The 27,687-nt window shown below is 56.6% G+C and overlaps 2 protein-coding genes across 2 annotated transcripts; one reads left to right on the top strand and one right to left on the bottom strand.

The window, feature by feature from the left end:
* Nucleotides 1–2,437: 2,437 nt before the first annotated feature.
* CALU (calumenin) lies at nt 2,438–21,008 on the top strand. Its single transcript, XM_069882325.1, has 7 exons — nt 2,438–2,490; nt 9,379–9,615; nt 13,665–13,858; nt 17,465–17,631; nt 17,742–17,802; nt 18,967–19,166; nt 20,501–21,008. Exons 2-7 carry the CDS (start codon nt 9,395–9,397, stop codon nt 20,603–20,605), a joined length of 948 nt encoding a protein of 315 aa, XP_069738426.1. The 5' UTR covers nt 2,438–2,490; nt 9,379–9,394; the 3' UTR covers nt 20,606–21,008.
* A 1,525-nt stretch (nt 21,009–22,533) lies between these two features.
* On the bottom strand, nt 22,534–25,498 carry OPN1SW (opsin 1, short wave sensitive). Its single transcript, XM_069882298.1, has 5 exons — nt 25,142–25,498; nt 24,447–24,615; nt 24,011–24,176; nt 23,160–23,399; nt 22,534–22,754 (listed from the first exon to the last, which is right to left on the bottom strand). Exons 1-5 carry the CDS (start codon nt 25,485–25,487, stop codon nt 22,632–22,634), a joined length of 1,044 nt encoding a protein of 347 aa, XP_069738399.1. The 5' UTR covers nt 25,488–25,498; the 3' UTR covers nt 22,534–22,631.
* Nucleotides 25,499–27,687: the final 2,189 nt, after the last annotated feature.

The raw sequence follows: 27,687 nt of genomic DNA, 5'->3' as shown, positions 1-27,687 counted from the left end.
AGCAGTGTGGTCCCCATCCCAGGGAGAGTTTAAATCCACCTGGATGTGGTGGTGCTCAGGGATAGGGTTCAGTGGTGGGGTTGGCACTCTATGACCTGAAAGGTTTTCTCCATCCTAAATGATTCTTCTACTTAGAAACAAGGGAATCAAACCCCTTGGCTCTAAGCATGACCCTGCAGCAGGTCAAACGTCATAGAATCATGGAACGGTTTGGGTTGGAAGAGACCTCAAAGCCCATCCAGTTCCACCCCCTGCCATGGCAGGGGCACCTCCCACTGGATCAGGGGCTCCAAGCCCTATACAACCTGGCCTTGAACACCTCCAGGGATGGGGCAGTCACAGCTTCCCTGGGCAACCTGGGACAGGGCCTCCCCACTCTCACAGCAAAACCCCTCACCACAAGAAGGATGTTGAGGCTCTGGAGCGAGTCCAGCGAAGAGCAACGAAGCTGGGGAAGGGGCTGGAGAACAAGTCTTACAAGGGGCGACTGAGAGAGCTGGGGGTGTTTAGCCTGGAGAAGAGGAGGCTGAGGGGAGACCTCATTGCTCTCTACAACTACCTGAAGGGAGGTTGTGGAGAGGAGGGTGCTGGCCTCTTCTCCCAAGTGACAGGGGACAGGACAAAAGGGAATGGCCTCAAGCTCCGCCAGGAGACGTTCAGGCTCGACATAAGGAAAAAATTCTTCACTGAAAGGGTCATTAGGCAATGGAACGGTCTGCCCAGGGAGGTGGTTGACTCGCCTTCCCTGGAGGTGTTTAAGGTGCGGGTGGACGAGGTACTGAGGGGCCTGGTTTAGAGATTGGTGGGAATGGTTGGACTTAATGATCCGGTGGGTCTCTTCCAACCTGGTGATTCTATGATTTCTCCCGAAGATCTCATTTCAATCTCCCCCATTTCAGCTTAAAACCGCTCCCCTCGTCCTGTCCCTGCACTCCCTGATCCAGAGCCTCCCACCAGCTTCCCTGGAGCCCCTTTCCATACTGGAAGCTGCTCTAAGGTCCCCACAGCCTTCTCTTCTCCACGCTCAACAACCCCAACTCTCCCAGCCTGTCCTCAGACCAGAGGGGCTCCAGCCCTTGCATCATCTTCATTGCCTCCTCTGGACTCACTCCAACAGCTCCAAGTTCATATTACGTTGGGGATTCCAGCAAATACTTAAAATATCAGAAAGGCTCGTCATCGTGCTCTGCAGATTCCTCACACAAAGAGGAAGAGGAGCAGGCACTGAGCTCTTCTCTCTGACCCGAGGGAATGGTAGGAAGATGCCAGAGGAGGGTTATGTTGCACATGAGAAAAAGGTTCTTCCCTCTGAGGGTGGCAAAGCACTAGAACAGCTCCCAGGGAAGCAGTCACAGTGCTGAGCCTGACAATGTTCCAGAAGCGTTTGGCCAGGGCCCTCAGCCCCACGGTGTGAATGTTGGGTTGTGCTGTGCAGGGACAGGAGTTGAACTCGATAGGATCATTGCAACTCAGGACGTTCTATGAGTCTATGATGTGACCTGGTTGGGAATTCTCTTTTGAATGAATCCTCTATTTCTCAAATTGAGAAATCAAGGAAAAATGACTTCTTACATTCTGCTTTCAATAAAATCCATAGGGTTTTATTACTTATTGCTGTGTTCTGTCCGTTCCCATCACCTGTTCAGTGCCTGGGTGCCACATCAACCAGCTTCTTTTCAACCCTGATCTGATCTCACACCATGCCAGCAGCAGGAATTGTTTGAAGAATAACTTCTATAATTTGGCTTTAAACCTGCCAAATTCACAACCTTAGATGCCTGTGAAATTGTCCAAGCAGCCTCTATGCTTTGCCGATTCTGGTGACGCTCCATGGCTGTAACCAATTCCATCCGTGACAATGATGGGATGTGGTTTAGGCATGGGCCTGTCAGTGTTTGGGCTGGGCTCACCAGTCTTGGGCTGCGCGTCTCAGCGTTTGGTGTTGGCCACCCAGTGTCACGTTTATGGTTGGGCTCCACGACCCTAACAATCTTTTCCAACTTCATCTGCTCTGAAGTTCAAAGCGCAGGTTGTTCCCCCTGCTGAGCAAGGGTGAGGTGCCGCAGCACCCCAGCCCCGGCTGCCAAGAGGGGCTGCGGGGACCCCTCACAAAATGGCTCCTCCCCCTCCACCCTCCCCCTCACCTCCCCGTTTCCCGCCTTTTCCCGCCGCCCCCCGGCGCACGCGCAGCGCGGGTGGGCGTGGCCGGGCGCCCGGCGCGCGCATGAGGACGTGGCGCTTTCCCGCCAATCGGCGCGCTCGCTATCACCGGGGAGGGGCGGGGCCTCGCGGGGCGGGGCGGGACGGGGCGGGGCGCGGGTGGGAGCGAGCCAATCAGCGCGCGCTGCGTGGCGGCGCCGGGGCGGGCGGCGCGTCCTGATTGGCCGTCGCGGGGCGCGGGGGGCGGAGCTTGCGGCGTGGCGCGGCCGCGGCTTCCGGTCTGCGCGGCGGTGGCGGGGACGGCGGGACGGAGAGGGACGGAGAGGGACGGTGAGGGACGGGTCACCCGCGAGCTGGGGTGGGGGCGGCGCGGGGGACCCCGGTCTGAGTGGTCGTTGTTGACGTGGCGGGAACGTGGCAGCGGCCGGGCCAGGCCTGGGCAGCGCCGAGCCGGGTTGCCATGGTAACCGGGGGGGCAGCATCCCCACATCCCCCTTTCCCGCTCCTCTGATATCCCAGTATCCCCACATCCCCCTTCCCGCTCCCCTGAGGTCCCAGCATCCCCGCATCCCTCCTTTCCGCTCCCCCGAGGTCCCAGCATCCCCATATCCTCCCTTCCCACTCCCCGGAATTTCCAGCACCCCCACATACTCCCTACTTTCTCTCCTGAATTTCCAGCATCCTGGTGTCCCTTCCCTGCCCCCCTGAGTTCCCAGTATCCCTGTATCCTCCCTTTCAGGTGGGAAATGTGCTTCCAGAGGGCTCCAAATATTGCTGTCAAGCCAAGCCCATCCTGTGTTTCTCCATTTATTTTGATGCCAACATAACTGCAGTCCCTGTGCCTCCACCACCCACATTCCCATGAGACCCTGTTTTGAAGGAATCCCTCCTTCTGCCCTGCTGCTGATCACTGTGTCCGGCTTCCCTCCGGTTTGCGTTCCAAACCCTGTTCTCTTGGAGAGCAGGGAACTCTTGCATATCCCTTCCAGAGTGATTTGTGGTGAACGAGCTGGGGGGAGCAGAAGGGTACATGGAATCCCGCTCAAAACCATACCTTGGGGGTCAGCCCCACTGTTAGAGCAGCAGTGGGCCAGGAAATTGTGTCCCTGCTAGGAATTACTTATGGATAATGGTGGGTGAAGGGTCTGTTTTATCCCAGCGAGTACTGGAGCAGCACCTTTCACAGCTCACTGGCACCCAGCGCGATGCCAGGCTCTGTGTTTGAGGTCGGATTGTCCCTTTTGACCCCCTCTGGCCACTTGGTGTGGGCCCAGTAGATGAAATCGTGGATTTGCACCCATTCCAGGTCACCCTGTGCTTTAGGCTGGTCTGCTCCCGGGATTTGTGGGCAGTTAAGCAGATCCGTTGTGCTGGGATGTGCTCCAAAAGGAGCAAGAGTCCAGTTGCCTGTGTAAATACAAACATGGAGCTCCTCTTAAACAGTGCCTGCGGGGTTGCTCCCACTCTGCTGAGGTCATGGACACGCTAGATTTCATCAGAGGGGGATGGAGGTTGGGAATTGTTCACCTGGATCCAGCTTGGATTGCAAATGGCCCCGGAGGCATCTCTTTTCACCTCATTTCCTTCCCGATCCTCCCGGCCCCAGAAGGATGCAGTTTTCCCACCCCAGCTGCTGGTGCCTCCAGAGCGCCTTCCACGTGGCTGGAAGTTGGTGGGAGTGACAATTAGATCTCGGCAGGAGATGGGGAAAGGATTGAGTCACCAGGGAGATTCCCAGGGAGATTCTGGGTATCCTTGACCTCTCAGAACCCACAAGGCAGCGTTCTTGCTTATAAAGCTTTCCCCAGTGCCCGTTTTATCCCAAACCCGGATGCATTTTTCATTGTGTTAGTGCGGTTCCTTCTGTGGGATATGTAAGTGAGGTTTCCAGGGTGATGCCTCTTAGAGAGTCCTGGAATGGTTTGGGTTGGAAGGGACGTCAAAGCTCATCCAGTCCCACCCCCTTCCATGGGCAGGGACACCTCCGGCTGGATCAGGGGCCCCAAGACCCATCCAACCTGGCCTTGAACCCCTCCAGGGATGGGGCAACCACAGCTTCTCTGAGCAACCTAGGCCAGGGCCTTCCAACCCTCACAAGAAAACATTTCTCACCTCAATCTTCCCTCTTGCAGCTCAACACCATTCCCCTTGTCCTGTCCCTGCCCTCCCTGATCCAGAGCCCCTCCCCAGCTTTCCTGGAGCCCCTTTCAGCACTGGAAGCTGCTTTAAGGTCTCCCCACAGCCTTCTTTCCTCTAGGCTGAACAACCTCAGCTCTTCCAGCCTGTCCTGAGAGCAGAGGTGCTCCAGCCCTCACATCATCTCCGTGACCACCTCTGGACCCGTTCCAACATTTTCAGGTCCTTCTTATGCTGGGAATTCCAGAACTGGACATAGGACTCCAGGTGGGGTCTCCTCGGAGTGGAGCAGAAGGGCAGAATCCCCTCCTTGGCCCTGTTAGTCTCACGGCTTTAGATGCAGACCAGGACACGGTTGGTTTCTGGGTTGCGAGCGCATGTTGCCAGCTTGTGTCAAGCTTGTCCTTCCCCCACCATCCCAAGTGCTTCTCAGGGCTGTTCCCAATTCATTCTTTGTCCAGCCTTGATTTGAGCTTCCGATTGCCCTGATGCAGGTGTAGGACCTTGCTCTTGGCCCGGTTGAACCTCATGAGGTTCACATAGGCACCTCTCTAGCTCCTTCCCATTCTTTTCATAGAATCATAGAATCATAGAATAACCAGGTTGGAAGAGACCCACCGGATCATCGAGTCCAACCATTCCTATCAAACACTAACCCATATCCCTCAGCACCTCGTCCACCTGTCCCTTAAACCCCTCCATGGAAGGTGACTCAACCCCCTCCCTGGGCAGCCTTGGACAGGGACCAATCACCCTTTCTGTGAAGAATTTTTTCCTAATGTCCAGCCTAAATCTCTCCTGGCGGAGCTTGAGGCCATTCCCTCTTGTCCTGTCCCCTGTCACTTGGGAGAAGAGCCCAGCTCCCTCCTCTCTACAACCTCCTTTCAGGTAGTTGTAGAGAGCAATGAGGTCTCCCCTCAGCCTCCTCTTCTCCAGGCTAAACACCCCCAGCTCTCTCAGCCGCTCCTCATAAGGCCTGTTCTCCAGCCCCTTCCCCAGCTTTGTTGCTCTTCTCTGGACTCGCTCCAGAGCCTCAACATCCTTCTTGTGGTGAGGGGCCCAGAACTGAACACAGGATTCGAGGAGCGGTCTCCCCAGGGCTGAGTACGGAGGGAGAAGAACCTCCCTGGACCTGCTGGTCAGGCCGTTCCTGATACAAGCCAAGATGCCCTTGGCCTTCTTGGCCACCTGGGCCTGTGCTGGCTCCTGTTCAGTTGCTGTCAACCAACACCCCCAGGTCCCTCTCCTCCAGGCAGCTTTCTAGCCAGACTTCTAGTCTGGAGCTGCTCAGGGTTGTTGTGCCCCAAGTGCAGGACCCGGCACTTGGCCTTGTTAAACCTCATCCCATTTGACTCAGCCCAGTGGTCCAGCCTGTTCAGATCCCTTTGGACCCTCCCGACCCTCCAGCAGATCCACACTTCCACTCAGCTTAGTGTCATCCGCAAACTTGCTAAGGGTGCACTCAACCCCTTCATCCAGGTCATTGATAAAGACATTGAACAGGGCTGGAATTTCCCGTGGACTAATTTTGGACTAATAAACAGCCAAACTCCTAGGGCATCCCTGTTTCCCATGTGTGACCGGAATGTGCATCCATATTTACTGTGTATGACCAGAACCCACAGCCCAGCTCCCTCTTACCTTCCTGCTGCAGAGCGCTCACTCTTCCTTTGCAATCCCATGGTGGTGGATGCGCTTATGGCAGGGAGGGTTCTCTTTTTTTCCTAGTGGAGTGGTGGTTTCCGGAATTCTCTCCAGGAAAACTGTTGGAGTTCTGGTTTCCGCAAGGTTTGATTCTATTGGTTGCGGGCTGCTGCCTCACTGCAGCCCTGAGGCCCTTCTTCCTGATCCTGAGAGGACAGCTTGAATGTGCTGGCTGAGCTATCCCAGTGCTAAAGGCTTTGCTCTATAGGGATTCCCTGGAGCTGGAAGGGGATTCACCTCGTGCCAGGTAGGGCTTCTGTGTGTGCCAAGCCTGCTGTGTCCTATATCCCACTCCCTCAGGTCTGATGAGCTGGAAACCCTCAGAGAGCTCGGTGTGGCTGGCAAGGGCCTTCCCTTCTGCCGTGTGGGGATGGCTCAGTGCATTAGAGCAGCCTGACCCACTCTGACCCAGCTCTGAAGAGCAGTCTGTTGGACACAGCAGTCACGGGCAGGACCATGCTCAGCTGCTCCAAAATTCCATGATTTTCCCCTTCCTCCCTTGTACAGCCCTGCTCCCGCAGGCACTGCCCAGCCACTCTCATGCTGTTACTGTCCTGCCTTGCATGCCAGTTCTTTTCCCCTCTGACTGCTCCTCTAACCCTGCCAGTGGTTTTAGCTGCAGGAACTCACTCATGTCTGGTTTCTGCAGGGCAAAATGGCATTTTTGGACTTTTCCAGGCAGGAAACACACACACAAGTCTATGGGGCTGGATGGGATCCATCCAGGAGTATTGAGGGAGCTGGAGGATGTGCATGTCAAACCCCTTTCCATCATCTTCCAGCAGTCCTGGCTGACTGGGGAAGTTCCACGGGACTGGAGGCTGGCTGATGTTGTGCTCATCTACAAGAAGGGTCTCAGGGAGGATCCAGGGAACTACAGGCCTGTCAGTCTGACCTCAGTGCCAGGGAAAGTCATGGAACAGGTGATCTTGAGTGCTATCGTGAAGCACATGCAAGAGAACCGGGTGATCAGGCCCAGTTAATGTGGGTTCATGAAAGGCAGGTCTTGCCAAACTCACCTGATCGCCTTCTATGACAAAGTGACTCGGTTGCTGAATGAGGGAAAGGCTGTGGATGTATCTTCCTGGACTTCAGTAAAGCCTTTGTCACGGTTTCTCCCAGCGTTCTGCTTCAGAAACTGTCACCTCTGGCCTGGACAGGCGCACACTCTCCTGGGTGGAAAACTGGCTGGATGGAGGGTCCAGGGAATGGTGGTAAATGGAGTTAACTCCAGCTGGAGGCCAGTGACAAATGGTGTCCCCAGGGCTCAGTGCTGGGTCCAGCCCTGTTCAGTGTCTTTATCAATGACCTGGATGAAGGCATCGAGTGCACCCTGAGCAAGTTTGTGGATGACACTAAGCTGGGTGGAAGTGTCGATCTGCTGGAGGGTAGGGAGGCTCCAAAGGGATCTGAAGAGGCTGGACCGCTGGGCAGAGACCAATGGCATGAGGTTTAACAAGGTCAAATGCTGGGTCCTGCACTTGGGGCACAACAACCCTGGGCAGCTCCAGACTAGGAGAAGTCTGGCTGGTAACTGCCTGGAGGAGAGGGACCTGGGGGTGTTTGTTGACAGCGGCTGAACATGAGAAGAGCAACAAAGCTGGGGAAGGGGCTGGAGAACAAGTCTGAGGGACCTGGAGTTTTTTAGCCTGGAGAAGAGGAGGCTGAGGGGAGACCTTATTGCTCTCTACAACTCCTTGAAAGGAGGTTGTGGAGAGGAGGGAGCTGGGCTCTTCTCCCAGGTGACTTGAGACAGGACGAGAGGGAATGGCCTCAAGCTCCTCCAGGGAAGGTTCAGGCTGGACATCAGAAAAAATTTTTTTACGGAAAGGGTCATTGGGCACTGGCAGAGGCTGCCCAGGGAGGGGGTTGAGTCACCTTCCCTGGAGGGGTTTAAAAGACAGGTGGATGAGGTGCTGAGGGACATGGGTTAGTGATTGATAGGAATGGTTAGACTCGATCCTGTGGGTCTTTTCCAACCTAGTGATTCTGTGTGAATGTGTAGGTGGAGGAGCTCTGCCTGCATGGAGAGGGCAAGGCAGTGTGATCCTGCTGTGCCAAAGAGTGCAGTTGCTTGATTTAAACTTGGGTTAAAGATATGAATATGGGGAGTGCTTCCCGTTCGGTGGCTAAGTGCAGCTCTCATGGTGTGATCCAATGTTTTCTGCCACCCCTGATGCCGCAGAATTCCTGTGAGTGCCAGGCAGGCAATCGGGGTGATAAATGGCTGTGTCCTGAGCATATCCATTATCCAGTGCATCGATCACCTGGAATTAGGCTACTATGGCGCCCAGCGAGCCAAGGGTGACTGGACTCGATGGTGAAAGCTGTGTGGGTGAAACTTCCATCTGCTTCAGGGCAGCTGCAGCCACTGGGGGAGATAAAACACTTTGCCGGGGAAGCGGGGAACTGGGAGGGAACTAGGCAGGAGGATGTGAGAGCAGAGGCCAGCCAGTACGGCTGCGAGCGGCTGCGCACCGGGCGATGCGCCGCGCGTTTGCCACGCATCCTTTACATTCCTTGCTGCGCCGACTCTCCTTCCAGCCAACGCAGTTGTTGCTCTGCACTGTCGGAGGGGCTCAGCTGAGGGGCTGGGAGCAGGGAGCTGCTCCGAGGATGTGCAAGGAAGAGGCTCTGCAGGCGCCGTGGGTCTCAGAGAGCATTTTGGCCACAGAATCTGTCCGAATTCATCACTTTGGACACAAAATCTGTCCCTAACCCTAACTGCTTTCACCACAGAATCTGTGTGAATTGGTCACTTTGGCCACGTAATCTGCGCGCATTCGTCATTTGGCCCTGTAACTTGTGTTTAATTTATTGCTTTGGCTACATAATCCTTTAATTCATCAGTTTGGCCTCAGAATCTGTGTGAATTCATCACTTTGGCCACAAAATCTGTGTGAATTCATCACTTTGGCCACAGAATCCATGCAACTTCATCACTTTGACCACATAATCTGTGTTGATTGGTTACTTTGGCCACGTAATCTGTGTGCATTCATTGCTTTGGCCCTATAACCATGGTTTAATTCATTGCTTTGGCTACGTAATCTTTTAATTCATCACTTTGGCCATGTAGTCTGTCGTAATTCATTGCTTCGTTCACACAGGATCTATGTGAATTCCTCATTTTGGCCGTGTAATCTGTGCAAATCCATAGCTCTGGCCCCATCATCTGTGCACATTCGTGGCTCTGGCCACATTCACGGATCTGGCCACAGAATCTGTGTTATTTTGGCCCATAATCCATATAAATTCATCACTCTCCCCATTTTGGTGTCAGCATTCCTGCTGGTGACCCTGGAATCAGCATGGTACTGCTCCAGCATGCCTGTTGCAGCGCTTGCTCCTCAATCCCTGTTCTCCCACTCTCTGCAGGTGCATCCGAGCCACCATGACCATCGCGCAGCTCCTCCTATGCCTGTCTCTCTCCATGCTCTGCATCTCCAGCAAACCCACGGAGAAGAAGGACCGGGTGCACCATGACCCGCAGCTCAGCGACAAGGTCCATGATGATGCCCAGAGCTTCGACTATGATCATGATGCCTTCCTGGGTGCTGAGGAGGCCAAGACCTTCGATCAGCTCACACCAGAGGAGAGCAAGGAGAGACTTGGGTAAGGAAATAAAAACTGGATTGGGTGGGAATGAGTCCATAGTGGGTTGTGCTGGCCATAAATGTCGCCCCCAGCATTGTGTGTGGCCCGTTGCTCCTCAGGGGGCAGAGGTGGCTTCACCCAGAGCCTTGAAAGGCCATTTTTAAGGCAGCAGTAGCTGAAAATTAGCAACCAACCCAGAAGTGGTGATGCAGCTTGGTTCTTCTTGCTAGGGACGTTGCTCCCAGCCTGCCAGGTCACCTTAGAACCATGGAATGGTTTGGGTTGGAATGGACCTCAAAGCCCATCCAGTCCCACCCTCTGCTATGGGCAGGGACACCTCCCACTGGATCCGGGGGCTCCAAGCCCCATCCAGCCTGGCCTTGAACACCTCTAGGCATGGTGCAGCCATGGCCTCGAGCTGCTCCGGATGCGCACACTTGCTCCTGAGCTCCAAATGATCCACTACCCAAAACGGCAAACTAAACGGAAAGAAGCATCTTCCTCTCTGCCATTCTCCAGCTGTGCCAAAGGGAGCCAGTCTCTGATTCCTGCTGGAGTCTCCAGGCCTGAGAGATCAGTCCTGTTTTCCCACCTCCTTTTCCTTCCCACTAGAGGAGCAGCTAGAACAGTATAGTCACAAGTGGGTGAAACTAGAATTCACCTCTGCGCCAGCGCTGGACCTCCCTGCAGCCCTCAGAACGGGCTATTGGCAGGGATCACTTTGCTCTGGCTCTGGCGATCCCAACAGCGCGTGCCTTTGTGCTCACGGCATCAGCTGCCAGCACAGTTGTTCCTGCTGGGCTAAGCAAGGCTTAAACCTGGGAGGTTCTGCCTGGAGGAGACTTGGTCTGAGACTCCCAAAGGATGTGCTCCCGCCTGGCATCTCCATGGTGTGCTGGGCCTTGTGGCTGGGATGCTCCTTGAGGTGCCAGGCAGAAGGGCTGATTCCAGAGGGTCTAAACTGCCCCTGAACTACCATTTTCCTTGATTTTGAGGGTGGGTGGCTGGTGGAGTGGCATGCTTTCCTCTTCCTGGCACCTTGCTTAGCTTCCTGGCATGGCTGTCCATCTCAAACCCATGTGGAGCAGCGCTTGCTGCCAACCAGGGTGGAAATAGGGGGGTTTTAGGTTTTAGGCTTCCTCAGGGGAAGATAAGGCTGAACCAGGTGTAAGTGCACAGGGAATGCCACCGGAGCAAGGTGAACTGGGCAGATGCAGTCAGATTTGCAGGGCAGGGCGATGTTGGGGTGTTGTCCACATGTTTAACATCCATAGGGACTATCCCAGCTGCTGGCCTCTCTTCGAGTGGTTTGCTCTGATAATATGTCTGCTGTAATGGAGCCGTTGCTGAAGCTTGAAGTGTGAGGTTGATTTCCCTGGGGACTCTTGAAACTGGGAGAAACTCTTTGGATCACAAGCCAACTGCAGCAAGGCCCCTGCGGGTCCGCAGATAGCAGAATAACACGAGCCAGCTGCCTTTTGCCTTTTGCGTTTTGCGAGGGAAATAGCCTGGAGAGATCTTCTGGAGTACCCCGGAGCAGGAGTGAATGCTGAAGGGAATGCCGAGCTGCTGGGGATCCTCCCCCCACACTGTTTTCCTGAGTTGAGGGCTTTGTCACGGCTCTGTGCTTTAATTTCATTGTTCTGCTGAGTTATCTGCTGGAAAAAGCTGGCAGCTGGAGCAGGGCTTGGTAAGAGTTTCCACTTGGATGTTTTAACGAGGCCATTCCGGACTGTGCTCGCCCCTCAACACAATCCAGCTTGTTTTTACAGTCGGAGGCGAATTCCTGGCGCATTCCCCAAGCTCGGACTGGTTTGATGAACCTGTTTTGAGTGCACAGTTATCTAAATGGGTTTTTAATGGATGTTGGGCTGTTCAAAGTAGCTGGGAGACAGCTCTGGCTCCGTGTTTCCCAGGTCCATTCCCCTATGGCTCTTCACATATCCCTGTTTCTTGGGATTTGGGAACAACTTCCTGTGCCCTGCTTTGTTTTTCTTTAAAGGCTCTGCCAGGTTCCTGGCACTGAGCATGCGGGATCCTCTTGCTTCCCGGGATGTCTGCTATGGGAACGCAGCCCAGCAGCTCCAGCTGCCTGCCGGCACAGCACATCTGGTGCTCCCACCACCCTCTCCCCGCGGTGTTGGGTGACAAAATGGGGGGAATTTGAGATTTTGTAGGGGTTTTGTGGGTTTGGCCCTGGGAAAGCAGCCGGCAGAGATCTGGGTTTGGCACGGAGCTGCTGAACTGGCTGCAGGCACGGGTGCAGGAGCTGCCCAAGAGTCCTAGCGGAGCTGAGCTCACTCCAGGTAGGAACAGTTGAACATTCCCTGAAAGCAACTTAAAGGGAAACTGCTCTCTGGTTAAGCCCCTGCTGCCCCTTCTGGAAACCTGCCCTGGAAAAGCCACCCTGATGTGGGCTCTTGTTCTTTATTCTGATGTTTTTTTCCCCCAAAACCTTGATGGGATCCGGTCCTTGGAGGCTGCTTTGGGATGAAGCTGGGATGGATGCTGCTCACCATTCCAGCAATCTTCTGCCAGCCCAGCCCCGAGCTCCTGTTCACAGTTTAACCTGTGCCAGGCCATGTCGCATGAGCGCTGCTGGCTCTCCTGGCAAAATTGCCATCCTGCTCCAGCGAGAAAGCGCAATACAGGAAAGTGGAATTGTTACCCTGGAATAGCAGCTCTTAACATGGTTATAATATGCCTCTGGAATACTGTTCCCGGCCTGGAAGCTGCCCCCTCCTGCAGGTAACATCCAGCATCGAGCTGGAAGGTGCTGCTAGAAGGCAAGCAGCCGTTTTGCTCTGTCTACTCTGCTCTCCATCCTTAGGAATGTTCTTTGTGCCATGGTATAAACTGGATTTGCTTTTTAAAAGCAATTATGGAACAGTAAAACCTGATACCTCAGCACAGGGTGGCTCCGATCTCCAGTTGGTTTGACTGGGCCAAGTTTGCCTTTGATGTTCCACTTTCCATGGATACTCTGGGATTTAAAGAGTCGTGTGGTGGTTCAAAACACCATCTCCTAAAATCCCTCAGTTAAGGAGTTAAGGGTTACGGAGTTTGACAGAACTGGTTTTGGACCGAGCCTTCCTGTTAAAAGGAATTAAATCTGATCCTGGTTGACCAAGCAAAACGTTTTGGGCTGTTGTTCCTGGCATTAAGTGCCTGGAGCTGCCAGGGAGAGCGCAAACCCGCCTGTTCCCAGTGCTGAGCCCACAGTGCAGCCTGTGCGGATGCCACGAGCGCTCCTTAGAGTGAGCTGGGAGGGAACAGCAGGGATTGAACAGCCGGTTCCCCCAAGCCGTGCTGCCTTTCCCCTTCCCAGGGCCTGCATCTGCCCCTGGATCTCAGCATTCTTCCTGGAATTCCTCTCAGCTGCTGCTAAAAATAAAGGCAGCATGGGGCCTCACTCCAGGCTTTCCAAACCACGCGTCTCTAGTTTCTCCCTGGGGACATGGTGGGCATTGTCCTCAGGTGGGATCTGACATCGCCCTCTGTTCCTCACTGCTCTCAGTGGGCTTGGGTGAGCCCAGGCTTGCTCCTTGTATCCCACTTTTACCCTAGGTGTGTCTCCACGCTTGACTTCCCTGGCGGAAAATGCACCGCTTGGTGTTCCCTGAGGTCTAACACCAAAGGCGCATGATTCTTGAAGGATACCAAACCCGAGCATCCCAGGAGTGAGCCAGCTACTGTTTGGCACCTCAGCCCTTCGCTGACTTTGAGGCCATGTGGTTGGATTGCCAGGAACACCGTGCCTCGCTCACTCTGGTGTTGGGATCAGCCTGCTGCCAGTCCCCGTGCTTGCATTCCCTGAGGTCTAACACCAAAACTCTTTCTGCTAAGGCGCATGATTCCTGAAGGATACCAAACCCAAACCTGAGCATTCCAGGAGCAACTGAGCTGGTGTTCTGTCATCTCAGCCCTACGCTGGCTTTGAGCTGTTGGTGTGATCAGATGGCTGGGAACGCCGTGTCCTGCTCAGTCCGGTGTTGGGGTCAGCCATGCTTGGCCCACGAGCCATATCTCCCATAACCTGTTGCTGGATTTCTCTACGTTTCCCACAGAAAGATTGTAAGTAAAATAGACGCCGACAAGGACGGGTTGGTAACGGTGGAGGAGCTGAAGGCCTGGATTAAGTTTGCCCAGAAGCGCTGGATATACGAGGATGTAGAGCGGCAGTGGAAGGGGCACGACCTCAATGAGGACGGCCTCATTTCCTGGGAGGAATATAAAAATGCCACCTACGGCTACATCCTAGGTAGGTCCCGACTCTTGGGATGAAAACCGTGCGGAGCTGGTGCTTGAAACTTGCTGTTTTGTTTTTGTAGAGTGATTGTAGCTAAGATAGACACGGATAAGGATGGGTTTGTGACGGAGGGGGAGCTGAAAGCCTGGATTAAGAAGGCCCAGAAGAAATACGTGTATGACAGTGTGGAGCGGCAGTGGCAGGAGTTTGACATGAACCAAGATGGATTAATCTCCTGGGATGAGTACAGGAACGTGACATATGGCACTTACCTCGGTAAGGGGCAAGCTGTCCCGTCCCGTGCTGGGATCGGATCAATAAAGCAGAGGCGATGTGGAGCGAGAGCTCCTGGCTCAGCCCCAAAGCTGTTGACTGATAACCCCCACCCCGATTCACCTGATCACAACTCAAGGGGGAAAAACATGGAAAACCCCACTGGTGAAGTGTGTGGTCAGCACGCAGCTCTGTTAACTCTGCTTTATTGATGCACCCAATTGTGACAATCAGCTCAGATCTCACTCGTGAGCTGTGATGTGATTAAAGCACTGCGGGTAATGGGATTTTCCCTTCCAGCTTTGAAATTCCAAGCTGCTGGTGGTGTTCAGTACCTACAGGAAGGTGCTGACTGACCGGTGGCTGTGGGCACCGTGGTTTTTGGGTGCGTGCCCCCTTCCTAAACCCCTGCAGATCATAGAATCATAGAATCATGGAATGGTTTGGGCTGGAAGGGACCTCAAAGCCCATCCAGTCCCACCCCCTGCTATGGCCAGGGACACCTCCCACTGAATCAGGGGCTCCAAGCCCCATCTAACCTGGCCTTGAACCCCTCCAGTGGTGGGGCAGCTGGGCAACCTTGACCAGGGCCTCCCCAACCTCACAGGAAAACATTTCTCCCTAAGATCTCATCTCAGTCTGAGATCATTAGCAAAGAATCTTTTAATCCCCTCACGAAGTCCCTTGTGCCCATCCTGACTTCTCCACGTGTCCCAGCTGTAGCTTTAGACCCCAGAACCTGTAGGTTTTGGCCTGTCAGGACCCAGACAACTCGCATAGTAATGTGAGGGGCAGCTCCTGTGGGGTTAAACCACTAGAGAAGCTCCCATTGCCAGCTGCCTCCGCCCCCTGGAACACGTAGGCTGAGCTACAGCCTGAGAGCATGAAATAAAGCTTAATTCACTCAATATTGCCAAAGATAGTCAAATGCTCTGCAGGAGGTGTGGAGGCTCCTGCCTCCTGCTATGAGCTCATCCCTCTTCCTTCCTGGCTTCTCCTAAAAGAGTCAGTTAAAGCTTGAGGGAGACTGGAGTTTGCTGTGCTGGTGGTGGGGGAAATCAACCCCAGGACCCTGTCAGGGACTAATGAGCTTCCCGGAGCCCTGGACAGGTCCTGCGGAGCTACCCTTTTCCCTCAGGAGTGCAGTTATGGAAAGCCTGGCCTGTCTGCCTGTCAGAATCCTCTCTTCCAGGGAGAAAGGCTCCTAAGAGGGCTTGGGTCGCACTTTCTGGAGCTCACTTGGTGGCATGTGTGACTCGCAGGGACAGAGTAGCTAAAAAACCCTTTTAATGAGGAAAAACCTTAACCAGAACCCATTTCTCAAGCCTAATTTTAGGAGAGGGGAGTGCCTGGCTCCTGTGAGGGTTGATCTACAGGGAAGATCCCATCAGCCTGAGCTGGGCATTGGTGCCCAAGGCCAAGCTAATAAAGCTTGTTAGAGCCTGCTCCCCAGGACTTTTGTCCTTTGGGAATGCTAGGAGGGTCCCCACGACTGCTGTGTCCCGGGTTCTTCCCGGCAGTGCCTTGGCTGCCTGCTCTGTTCAGCAGGAATCGCTTTTCCTAGCTCCTTTCTGCTGAAACATTCCTGTCCCTCACACCAGGCTCTTCTCTCCCCTCTCCGGCCAGGGCAGTGCTGGAACTGTTGCTGGAATTGTCTCCGGAGAGCTTGATGCATGGCCAAGAGGCTGGCCGATCCCTTAATCGAGTTAAGCACATCCCTCTCCAGGCACGTGGGAGCCGAGGCCTCGCCCTCTGCTGCTCTGCCCAGCGTTCCAAACCCGCTGTGTTTTGTCATCCCCATGAAATGCCGTTTATTTAAACCCCCCCAGTGCTGCCTGAGTCACTGGCTGCACCCAGCGCTGGGATAAAGCCACTCAGCATGCACCTAAATCCTGCTTTCCATGGGGAGAGCAAGACTATGGAGCGATAAATACCCAAGAGCTCTGTCTTAAAGTAAAAAGTCCATTCAAAACCTCCCTAAAAATGCGAATATCCTAACCACAATGCCAGTTGTTTTGTCCTCCAGCCCTGGTGGCCTCAAGGTCGCCACAGGTGAGCTCCGAGCTCTGAAACCCCAAACGCTCATGGTTCTCCCTCTCCCATCACCTGGGAAGGTGAACAAGTGTTGCTGTGGCTTTGCTGCCTGCAGCTTCCAAGCAGTTCTGAGCTCACTCCCCGCAATCTGCTCTGTGAAATGCTTGACCGAGGTCAGGGACTGAAACACAAAGCATTTTTTGGGTGGGTTTGACCCTTGTTGAGCTGTTGTCCAGCACTCTGCTGCTTAAAGCTGCTTGGCGAGAGAGCGGGATTGCCTGGATTAAAGGAAATTGCCTTTTAACTCGGATTTACTCCGCTTTTCCCATAAGCTGAGGCTGATCCTGAGGCTTTTGGTTGCTCTTGCTGAGCTCTTGGCATACAGTATAAACTTGGGAATAGGAACAGGATCAGGATAGGGAATTTCAGGTTTAATTGTGCCCTGGAGGTGACTTTAAAGAGCTCCTTCCCCTTAAGGCTTGTGTGTCCCTCCCTAATCCCAGCCTTTTGTCCCAGCTGTAAACTGAGATGGCAGGGAGCCTTTTTTTAGACCAGCCTGGCTCTCGCTTAGCTCAACCCCAGAGAGAGGCGGCTGCGTCCTCCTCCATCAATAGTTCTCCGTAGGCTGACGAACAAAGCTGGCCTCGGCATCCCGGAGCTTATCCGGAGCTGTCGGCAGAGCTATATCTAGTGGCCATGTGTGCCCAGATATTCCCACCACGACGGGCGCTGGGGGAGGTTTCGCCAGCTTTGAAGCCGCCCCGGCAGTGGAGAGTGGTGTCCCCTTACACATTCTCCTCCAGAAATAGCTCAGGCTGAGCCACCAGGGCTGCACCAGCCAAAAAAACCCTGAGCCTTGTGTCCTGGGGGCACTGTCCCTGGGTATGCTGGTGTCCCTTGGCAGCTGGCAGCTCCTCCTCCTCTTCCTCCTGGCAGAGGAGGTGGAGAAGGAACACAACAGCCACTGGTATCTAAAAGACAGGCTGCCAGGGCAAAGTTTTGGGAGGTTGAGGAAGTTGGGTTGAGGTTGGATTGAGGAAGTTGAATTTAAGTTGGGTTGAGGTTGGATTGAGGAAGTTGAATTTAAGTTGGGTTGAGGTTGGGTTGAGGAGATTGAATTCAAGTGGGGTTGATGTTGGGGTTGGATTGAGGTTGAGTTGTGGAGGTTGAGGTTGAATTGAAGTTGAGTTGAGGTTGGGTTGAGGTTGAGGAGATTGAGTTGAGGTTGGGTTGGGTTGGTAGGGGACCGTGTGGAATCTCTCCTGCCTGAGCTGACCTGGGGCACTCCCTCTTCTCTCTTCCCACTCCCAGACGACCCAGACCCCGATGATGGATTTAATTACAAACAAATGATGGTGCGAGATGAACGACGCTTCAAGATGGCTGACAAGGATGGAGACCTGACTGCCACCAAGGAGGAGTTCACCGCCTTCCTGCACCCTGAGGAGTACGACTATATGAAGGACATCGTCGTGCAGGTGGGCCCACTGTGGCTGGTGGTGCTCTCGCAGAGAACGCGGTGTTAGTAGTGGATAGGGAGGGTTGGGAATCAGCTCTGAGCCTGGCTAACATCGTCCACTCCTTGCAGGAGACCATGGAGGACATCGACAAGAACGGGGATGGCTTCATCGACCTGGAGGAGTATATAGGTGAGATGCTGCTTCCCCTTCTTGCTGCTGGCCTGCGCTTTCCTGACCCTCCCCGTCATGGAATTCCGTTATCTCCCTCCACTTCCCAACTCTGGGTTACATTCCAAACCCGGGAGCAGGCATTGGAGGCTCAGGGAGGGCAGGGCAGCATCCAGCCCCCCAGAGGGGAGGGCGCATCCAGGAGCGTCCACTCTGTAACATGGCAGGGGCTGCCAGTCCCGACCTCCTCCCTCCGGAGCAGCAGGACGCGGAGCAGCCACCCGTTCTGACACCCTGTATTGAAAACAGGAAGCTTCGGCAAGGGAGATGGGCTGGGAAACATGCCAGGCTCCAAAATGTGTCAGGAGAAACACAGCCTTCTCCCAACAAATCTGGAGCGGCACTGTGGGATTTTGAGGGAGGATTTAGGGAAACAGAGAGGCTCCACATGAGCTGGCAACATGTGCTTGCAGCCCAGAAACCAACCATGTCCCGGACTGCATCCAAAGCCGTGGGACCAGCAGGGAAGGAGGGGATTCTGCCCCTCTGCTCTGCTCTGGGGAGACCCCACCCAGAGTCCTATGCCCAGTTCTGTAATCCCCAATATAAGAAGGACCAGGAACTATTGGAATGAGTCCAGAGGAGGCCACGGAGATGATGCGAGGGCTGGAGCACCTCTGCACTGAGGACAAGCTGGGAGAGTTGGGGTTGTGGAGCCTGGAAAAGAGAAGGCTGTGGGGAGACCATAAAGCAGCTTCCAGTATGGAATGGGGCTCCAGGAAAGCTGGGGAGGGAGTCTTGATCAGAGAGTGCAGGGACAGGATGAGTGGAACAGATTTGATCTGCAAGAGGGGAGATTGAGATTGAGATCTTGGGAAGAAACGTTTTGCTGTGAGGGTGGGGAGGCCCTGGCCTCAGCGGTGGCTGCTCCATCCCTGAAGGCTGGATGGGGCTTGGAACCCCTGATCCAGTGTGGCATGGAGTGGAATTGGATGGGCTTTGAGCCCATTGGATGGGCTTCCAGCCCAAACCATCCCATGGTTCTATGGAAGCAGCAGCCTAGTCACTGATCGTGGCATGATCCGTGCTTCTGCGGGATGGTGAAGACATGATGTGTCCCACTGCTGGGATTCCTCTGGGATGCGTCCAGTGGCATGATGTGCATCCCACCATTGTGCCGTGCAGGTGACATGTACAGCCAGGATGGCGATGCCGATGAGCCCGAGTGGGTGAAGACGGAACGGGAGCAGTTTGTGGAGTTCCGAGACAAGAACCGTGATGGCAGAATGGACAAGGAAGAAACCAAAGATTGGATCCTCCCTTCAGATTACGACCATGCTGAAGCGGAAGCGCGGCATCTTGTCTACGAATCCGACCAGAACAAGGTGGGGATGGGGAGGGTATTGAGGATGGCGGAGCCGGGCCTGCAGCCTTTGGCTTCTTGGCTTGGGAGTCATCCTTTCCCTAAGGATCAGGACAATGCCTTTCAGAATGCCACAGCGAGTGCCTTCGTTAGGCTCTCTCATTAAGAGCTCGGCTCCATGGTCACCATGCTTGGTCCCTCTGAGGGGATGGGATTTGGGAGTCAGGGCGGGAGGAAGGAGTGGCTCCCTGGGTGCTGTGCTCTGTCCCTTTTGAGGGGTTGGGACTTGGGAGCTGGGATAGGAGTGGAGCGGCTCCATGAGTGCCATGCTCTGTCTCTCCAAGGGATTGGGATTTGGGAGCCGGGTGGGAGGAGCAGAGCAACAGTGGGGTCAGTAAATGACCTGGATGAAGGACTTGGAGGTTTACTGACCAAGTTTGCTGATGATGTGAAACTTGGGGGAGCTGCTGATAGTCTTGAGGGCAGAGAGGTCCTGCAGAGGGACCTGGTCAGGCTGGATCCGTGGCTGAAGGACAGGAAGGCTCTGCAGAGGGATTGGGACCAACTGTAGAGCTGGGCAGTTGCCACTGTGATGAAGTTCAACACTGGCGAGCGCTGGCTCTTGCCCCCGGGACACGGCAGCCCTGGATGCACAGGCGGCCTGGGGAGCAGGGGCTGGAGAGCAGCCCCAGGGAAAGGGCTCGGGGGTCCTGGTCAGTGGTGAGTCGACCGTGAGCCAGCAGGGAGCCCTGGTAGCCAAGAGAGCAACCGTGTCCTGGGTGCATCCAGCACGGCATCACCCGCCGGGCAAGGGAGGGGATTGTCCTGCTCTGCTCCGCACTGGGGCGGCCCCACCTTGAGCATTGGGGGCACTTTGGATGCCACAGGATAAACAGGATCCAAAGCTCCTGGAGAGCATCCAGAGGAGGGCACAGAGGGGAAGGGTTTAGAGGGGAAGCGTGTGAGGAGTGTCTGAAGTCCCCGGGTCTGTTCAGCCTGGAGAAGAGGAGGTTGAGGGAGACCTCCTGGCGCTCTGCAGCTTCCTCACGCGGGGAGGAGGAGGAGGAGCAGGCGCTGAGCTCTTCTCTCTGACCCGAGGGAGTGGCAGGAAGATCCCAGGGGAGGGTTAGGTTGGACATCAGGAGAAGGTTCTTCCCCCTGAGGGTGATGGAGCACTGGAACAGCTCCCAGGGCAGCAGTCACAGCCCCGAGCCTGACAATGTTCCAGAAGCGTTTGGCCAAGGCCCTCAGCCCCACGGTGTGAACATGGAGTTGGACTCAATGGTCCTTGTGGGTCCCTTCCAGCTCAGGATGTTCTGTGATCCTGTGGATGATGGGACTTTCCTCTCTGGGCAGGATGGGAAGCTGAGCAAGGAGGAGATCGTGGAGAAGTACGACCTGTTCGTGGGCAGCCAGGCCACGGACTTCGGGGAGGCCCTGGTGCGGCATGACGAGTTCTAGGCGCCGTGCTGCAACGCCGCTCCCCACCTAATTTATTTTTTACCGTTCCTGGGATTATCGGAAGAAAAACGTTTCCCGCTCCCAAGACTGTTGGTGCAGGCGGCGAGGTGAACCACAGCCACGATCTCTTCCCGTCCTTTTCATCCCCCCTTCCCTCTTCTAAAGGGATGGGAGCTGCTGCGCCCGGCGCTGTCTCCCGTCCCAGCACCGCGGGTTGGTTATTTTTTAGATTTCCGCGTTGTTTTACGCTCTGAGTGAGCTCCGTTTATTTTTGTATCTGTTTTGGTCCCAGACGGGGTGGATCCTGGGAAGCAACGGGCAACGACCCCATGCTCCCCCCTCAATTTGTTTGTTTGGACTTGGTTTTAAAATAAAAAAAATCAAGGAAAAATCCAGAACCAAACCCACTGGCCCCGCTCTCCAGACCTGCAAACGTGGTCTGGCTCGGCACATCCTCCTGCTTCCCTCCCACGCAGGGGCTCCAGCACTGGAATCTCCTCCCTATGCCAGCCCAATTAACGAGCCCAATAATCAGCTGGGGTGGGGATGGCATCGGGAGCCAGCATAGTCCATCCTCTTCCCATTCAAACCCTTTCCTGCTCTGGGCATTGCTCAAAGTGCCTTGAATCCACCAAATCGGTGTCGGATTGGCGTGGGGGAAGGGTCGCTTGCTGGAGCCCCCAGAATTCCTCATTTATCGCAATTATTAACCTGATGTATTTTGTTTTTAACTCCGCGTTGCTCGCATGGGTCACACGGGCCCGCAGCACTGCAGATCCTTCTCCAGCGGCAGCGCGCAGGGGTCGGCACTGTGGGAAAGCCCCAGAATGTCCCGGGAATCGGGCTCCGGGGATCCCAAGTGCGGCCAGGGCCACATATAAACCTCATACTCTGTGTACCCATCCTCCTGTGATGCGGTTGATGTAATGCAGTGGTGAATTCTGAATCCGGTGTGTGATCCCCATGAGCCTGTGGCACTCGCTCCCACGTCCGGACAGAGGGGAATGCCAGGATAAGTCGCTGGCATATGGCAAATGCTCTCAGCCCCGGCTGCTTCCCCACACACATCAAACCCCTCGCCAGCTCCAGCACTTGGCCCTAGCTCTGGCGCTTGCCCCCATTCCCAGCTCCGGCTTCGGCACTTGCCTCTATTCCCAGTTCTGTCGTGTTTGGCCCCAGCTCCGGTGCCCTGGCACTTGGACCCATTCCCAGCTCCAGCTTTGGCGCTTGCCCCCATTCCCAGCTCCGGCACACTTGGCCCCAGCTCTAGCGTCCCAGCATTTGACCCATTCCCAGCTCTGCCGCTTGGCTTTCCCCCCTCCAAAGGACTCAGAAGCGGCGCTGTTGCCCTCAGACACTAATTTTGTCCCCTCTCCCCATTTTTATTCCCTTGGGCTGAGTCCGTGTCCGGGTGATTCCGTGTTCTCCGGATGATTCCGTGTTCTCTGGATGATTCTGTGGTGCCTGGAGTGTGGCAGCCATGCCGAGGCCCAAATAAACATGTTTACACCCCAATCCACTGCCTCAGGGCTTCGCTTGTGATGGGATCGCTCCCGCTTCACCCCAAAACAGGGTCCCTGCCCCACCCTAGCCCCACAAATGGGGACCCAGCTCCATCCCAGCCACATAGAAGGGGGCTGAGCCCCAGCCCCACAAATGGAGTCCCAGCCCCACAGAAGGGGGCTCAGCCCCACCCTGGTCCCATGGCTGGAAGCAGCGTCCCCCCTCCCTGCCCCACCGTGGCTTGTGGGTCCAGTGTCTGATGTGGGTCTGGGGTCTGTTGCATCACGCAGCCGTGGGGCGCAGCACCATGGGGCCGAGCCCCCCTCCGCACCCACTCCCCAACCGCACTGCAGGGTCCTCGGCACAGACACGGGCTCGGCATTGCATTCACACCGTGGTGGTGGCGTTTATTGTCCTACCCACACCCACATCCCGGGCCAGCAGAGGGGGAGGCCCTGGACCCCTGGAGTGACCCCAGCCCCACCGCAGGGGTCCTGAGGCCGAGGGGGGCGCTGGTGGCTCCTCAGCTGGGGCTGACCTGGCTGGAGGAGACGGAGGAGACCTCTGTCCTCTGAGCCGAGCTGGAGATGTCCGAGTCATCCGTCATGGGCTTCCCACACACCGTCTCCATGATGCAGGCGCGGAACTGGGGACGAGAACGCGAACGGATCAGCCCTGTGTCCCCTGTCCCCAGCCTGGGACCTTTCTCGTCCCTGGTGCCACCTTGGCCCCAGTTCCTGGTGCTACCACGGCCCCTTCTCCTATCCTTTGGGAGGTGGAACCTCCAAGCCTTGGAGATGGGCACATCTGTGTGTCCCCAGGCATCCCAGTCCCTGGGCATCCCTGGATGGTGCTAGTCCCCATGTTTCCTGTCCCCAGGTGTCCTTGACCACCCCAGGTGTCCTCATCACCCAGTTGTGATCTCCCCATTCTCTGTGTGTCTCAGGTTTTCCCCATTGCCCAGGTTTCTTGGATGTCCCAATTTCCCAGGTGTCCCAGTTTCTCCCCATCACCCAGGTGTCCCAGGATATCCCAGGGTGTCCCAAGGCACCTGTTTGTTCATGAAGCAGTAGATGATGGGATTGTAGACGCAGGCGCTCTTGGAGAAGAAGGCAGGGATGGTGACCAGGCGCAGGTCGATGCCGTGGTCCCGGTTGTTCACCATGTACATGGCCAGGGCGGCGTAGGGCACGTAGCAGAGGCAGAAGGAGCCCACCATCACCACCACCATGCGAGACACCTCCCGTTCCGCCTTCTGTGTCGTGGCCGACTCCTGCTGCTGCGCTGCCACCTGCACACACAGTGGGGTCAGGGCTTGGTGCCTGGCCAGGCCTCCTGCCCTCCATCTCCATCTTTGGTCCCAGTAGCCCTTCCTCCCTTCATCCCACCATCCTGCCATTTCTACTCTTCTAGAAATGCTTCCTTCCATCCTGTCCACACTCCATCCTTCCAGCCCGTCCTCCATCTCTCCATCCCTGTTTCTCTCCCTACATCTCTCCCTCCATTCCTCCATCCCTCTATCTCTCCTTCCATCCCTCTATCTCTCCCTCTATCTCTCCACCCCTCCTCCAACCTTCCATCCTTTCATCCCTCCATCCCTTTTCCTTCCATCCTTTGAATCCTCCATCCCTCTACCCCTCTATCCTTCCATCCCTCTGTCTATCCCTCCAACCCTCCCTCCCTCCCTCCAGCTAACCTTCCATCCTTTCATCCCTTCATCCCTTCTTCCCTCCATCCTTTGAATCCTCCATCTCTCCATCCTCCTATACTCCTTCCCACCATCCTGTGCACCCTCCATCTCTCCACCCCTCCTTCCATCCCTCCACCTATTCCTCCATCCTCCTGCCTTCCTCCCCTCTGCCCACAGGTGACACCAGCGCGGGCGGCACTGCGGGGACTTACGGCACGCAGGGCGCTGAGGAGCTGGGAGTAGGAGAAGATGATGAGGGAGAGGGGGACGATGAAGCAGAAGATGAAGAGGAACCAGGTGTAGTACTCACTCTTGTACTTGGTGCCCACCGTGTACCAGTCGGGGCCACAGGAGCACTGCAGCCCCTCGGGCACGTACCTGTGGGGGCACGTGCTCACCCTCCGCTCCGGAATGGGAGGTACCCAGTGTCACCTCATGGGATCCCATGGCACTCCATGGCTCCCAATGGAACCCTGTGGCACCCCTGTAGCATCCTACGACACCCCATGGCACCCAGTGGCACCCCATGGCTTCCCATGGCACCCCACGGCATCCTATTGCACCCAGTGGTACCCAACGGCACCCATGAAACCCCATGGCACCCCACGGCACCCCACGCCTCCCCGCCTCCCACCCCGTGCCCCCCACCTGCTCCAGCCGAAGAAGGGGGGCACGGCGACGCCGACGCCGATGACCCAGGTGGCAGCCACCACCATGAGGGCGTGCTTGGAGCTGAAGCGGAAGTTGCCGAAGGGTTTGCAGATGACGATGTAGCGCTCGAACGCCAGGAAGGCCAAGGACCACCCTGTCACCAGCCCTGGGGGCACACCAGGACCTCAGCCTGTGGCCCACCGACCCCCACCACCCTACCAGGCATGGTGATCACCACAGCTGCTACAGCCCCACCACAAACCACGATCAGCAGCCCTACCTACAACCCCACCAAACGATGGTGGTGACCCCAACTCCTACTGCCCCACCAGACCACGGCGGTCATCTCAACTCCCACAGCTGTTGGAGATGGAGTTGTTGCAGACCACGGTGCTCACCCCCACCACAAACCATGATGCTCAACCCTACCTACATCCCCACAACAAACCATGATGGTCACCCCAGCTCCTACAGCTCCACGAGAACGTGGTGCTCACCTCAGCTCCTACAGCCCTACCTAAACATGATGATCAACCCTACCTACAGCCCCACCATAAACCATGGTGGTGATCCCAGCTCCTACAGTCCCGCCAATCCATGGGGGCGACTACAGCTCCTACAGCTCCGTCAGGTCATGGTGGTGACCCCAACCCCTACATCCCAACCAGCCCTTGGTGGCTGCCACCGCCTACCTCCGGTGGCCCCCACGAAGCCCTCCAAGGCACACATGTTCTTGCCGAAGATGAAGTAGCCCTGGGAGCTGGAGACGAAGACGGTGAAGACGCTGAAGATGCAGGAGATGAAGCCGCTGAAGGAGATGTTTACTAGGATGTAGTTGAGCGGCTGCCGCAGCTTCTTGTACTTGACCGTGACCACCAGGACGATGGCGTTGAGGGGCGTCCCCACCAGGAAGACGAAGCCCATGAAGGCGGTCTGCAGGTAGAAGGCCCACGGCGGGGCAATGTGGTACTGGGGGCCATCCCAGGGCCCCACCGAGGACCCGTTCTTGAAGAGGTAGAACTCCTCGTCACCCGACATGGTGGTGGGGACGGGGGGGTGGTGGTGGCCCTCACCCTCCCCCTCTGATATAGCCCGTGCCGGCCAAGCCGCTTACAGGGCTGAGGGGGATCAGGGCCCTCATCCCCGGCAAACTCGGGGATTATGGGGGGCTCAGCCAGGATGAGCCCCCTGAGCCCCCTTGAGCCCTCGGAGCCGATTGGTGGGGGGTGGGGCATGAGACCCCCAGGCCTGGGGGGACACTATGGAGCTGGGGGGGAACCCTATGGGGCAGGGGTGAATGGGGTGCCGGGGGGACCCTATGGGACAAGAGGGCATCCCTGTGGAGCAGGGGGGATCCTATGGGGCAGGGGTGAATGGGGTGCTGGGGTAGGACCCCATGGGATAAGAGGGCGCCCCATGGGACGGAGGTGCTGGGGGGTAGGCTCTATGCAGCAGGGTGAGGTTCCTATGGGAATGGAGTGCTGGGGGGGACCCCATGGGGCAGGGGGGGGCACCATGGGGCAGGAGGGGCTGGGGTGCTGGGGGGTGGGCACTATGCTATGGAGCAGGGGGCTCTGGGGAAACCCTATGGGATAGATGGGAATGGGGCACTGGAGAGGGACCCCATGGAACAAGGAAGGGTCCCTATGGGCCAGGAGGAGTTGATGTGCTGGAGGGCACCTCAGGGGGCAGAAGGGGACCCCATGGGGCAGGGGTGCTGGGAAGGCACTTTTTGGGGGTGCAGGGGGCCTGTGTTCACTTTGTAAGGTCTGTTTGGGGGCAGGGGGGACTGTACTCGCTTTGGGGGGGCTGTTTGGGGGCAGGGGGGACTGTGCTCACTTTGTGGGGGCTATTTGGGGGGCCAGGGCGGGCTGTGCTCACTTTGGGGGGGCTGTTTGGGGTTGCGGGGGGCTGTGCTCACTTTGGGGGGGCTGTTTGGCATGCAGGGGGGACTGTGGTCACTTTGGGGGTCTGTTTGGGGGCAGTGGGGACTGCGGTCACTTTGGGGGTCTGTTTGGGGGCAGTGGGGACTGCTCACTTTGGGGGGGCTGTTTGGGGTTGCGGGGGGGCTGTGCTCACTTTGGGGGGCTGTTTGGGGTTTCAGGGGGGATTGTGCTCACTTTGTGGGGTCTGTTTGGGGGCAGGAGGCTGCGCTTACTTTGGGGGAGCTGTTTGGGGGAGCTGTTTGGGGTTGCGGGGGGGGCTGTGCTCACTTTGGGGTCCCCTCTGGCTCCAGCACCCCCACTCCACCCCCTGCTTGCTGGTCTTGGGGCAGGATCCTCGCACGGGGTCTAGGGTTCAAATCCCGGATGAGTCCAAACCTTTCCCTGCCCCCCGCAACCCTGCACCCCCTTTTCCTGCCCCCCCAGTCGCAGGGGCAGGAAGGATGAGCAGAAGCCGCTTAGGGGAGGATTAAGGGCGCTTGGAGCCCCACCCCGGGGCTGGGGGCGCCTATAAAAGGGCAGGTGGAGTGGAGGGGCTGTACTGGGCTGTACTGGATCTACCTGCACTGTTCTGGGCTATACTGGGCTGCGCTGGGCTGTACTGGGTCATACTGGGTCATACTGGGCTGCACTGTGCTGGGTGGGACTGGGCTGTACTGGGTGGTACTGGACTGGGCTGTGCTGGACTGTACTGAGCTGCACAGGGCAGTGCTGGGCTGTTCTGGGCTGTACTGGGCTATAATGGGACATCCCCCAAGGTAGTGGGTGAGAGCAGCAGCACTGGGTGGGCACTGGAGGCCTGGGGGGCACTGGGAGGGGGTGGGGGCACTGGAGGGCTGGGGGGTACTGGGAGGGGGCAGCAGAAATGGGGGGGGCTGGCGAGTGGGCACTGGGAGAGATGGGTGGCACTGGGGGGGTACTGGGAGGTAGCTAGGGGGCACTGGGGGTGCTGTGAGGGAGCTGGGGGCACTGGGAGGGAGCACCGGGGGGCTGGGGGATACTGGGAGGGGGCAGAAGCAATGAGGGGGCTGGCGGGGGGGCACTGGGAGGGAGCTGTGGGGCACTGGGGGCATTGAAGGGTGCACTGGGAGAAAGCAGCAGCACTGGGGGGGGGTTGAGTAGGGTACTGGGAGGGGACACTGGGAAGGGGCACTGGGGAGGTTGGGGGGGCACTGGGAGGGAGTACTAGGGGGTACCAGGAGGGGGCAGCAGCAATGGGAGGGCTGGCGGGGGCACTGGGGGGGGACTGGGGGGCACTGGGGGTGCTGTGAGGGAGCTGGGGGCACTGGGAAGGG

Source organism: Phaenicophaeus curvirostris, unplaced genomic scaffold (genome assembly GCF_032191515.1).
Source record: "Phaenicophaeus curvirostris isolate KB17595 unplaced genomic scaffold, BPBGC_Pcur_1.0 scaffold_115, whole genome shotgun sequence".
NCBI classification, from domain to species: domain Eukaryota; kingdom Metazoa; phylum Chordata; class Aves; order Cuculiformes; family Cuculidae; genus Phaenicophaeus; species Phaenicophaeus curvirostris.
This window is presented reverse-complemented; position numbering and strand designations above follow the sequence as displayed.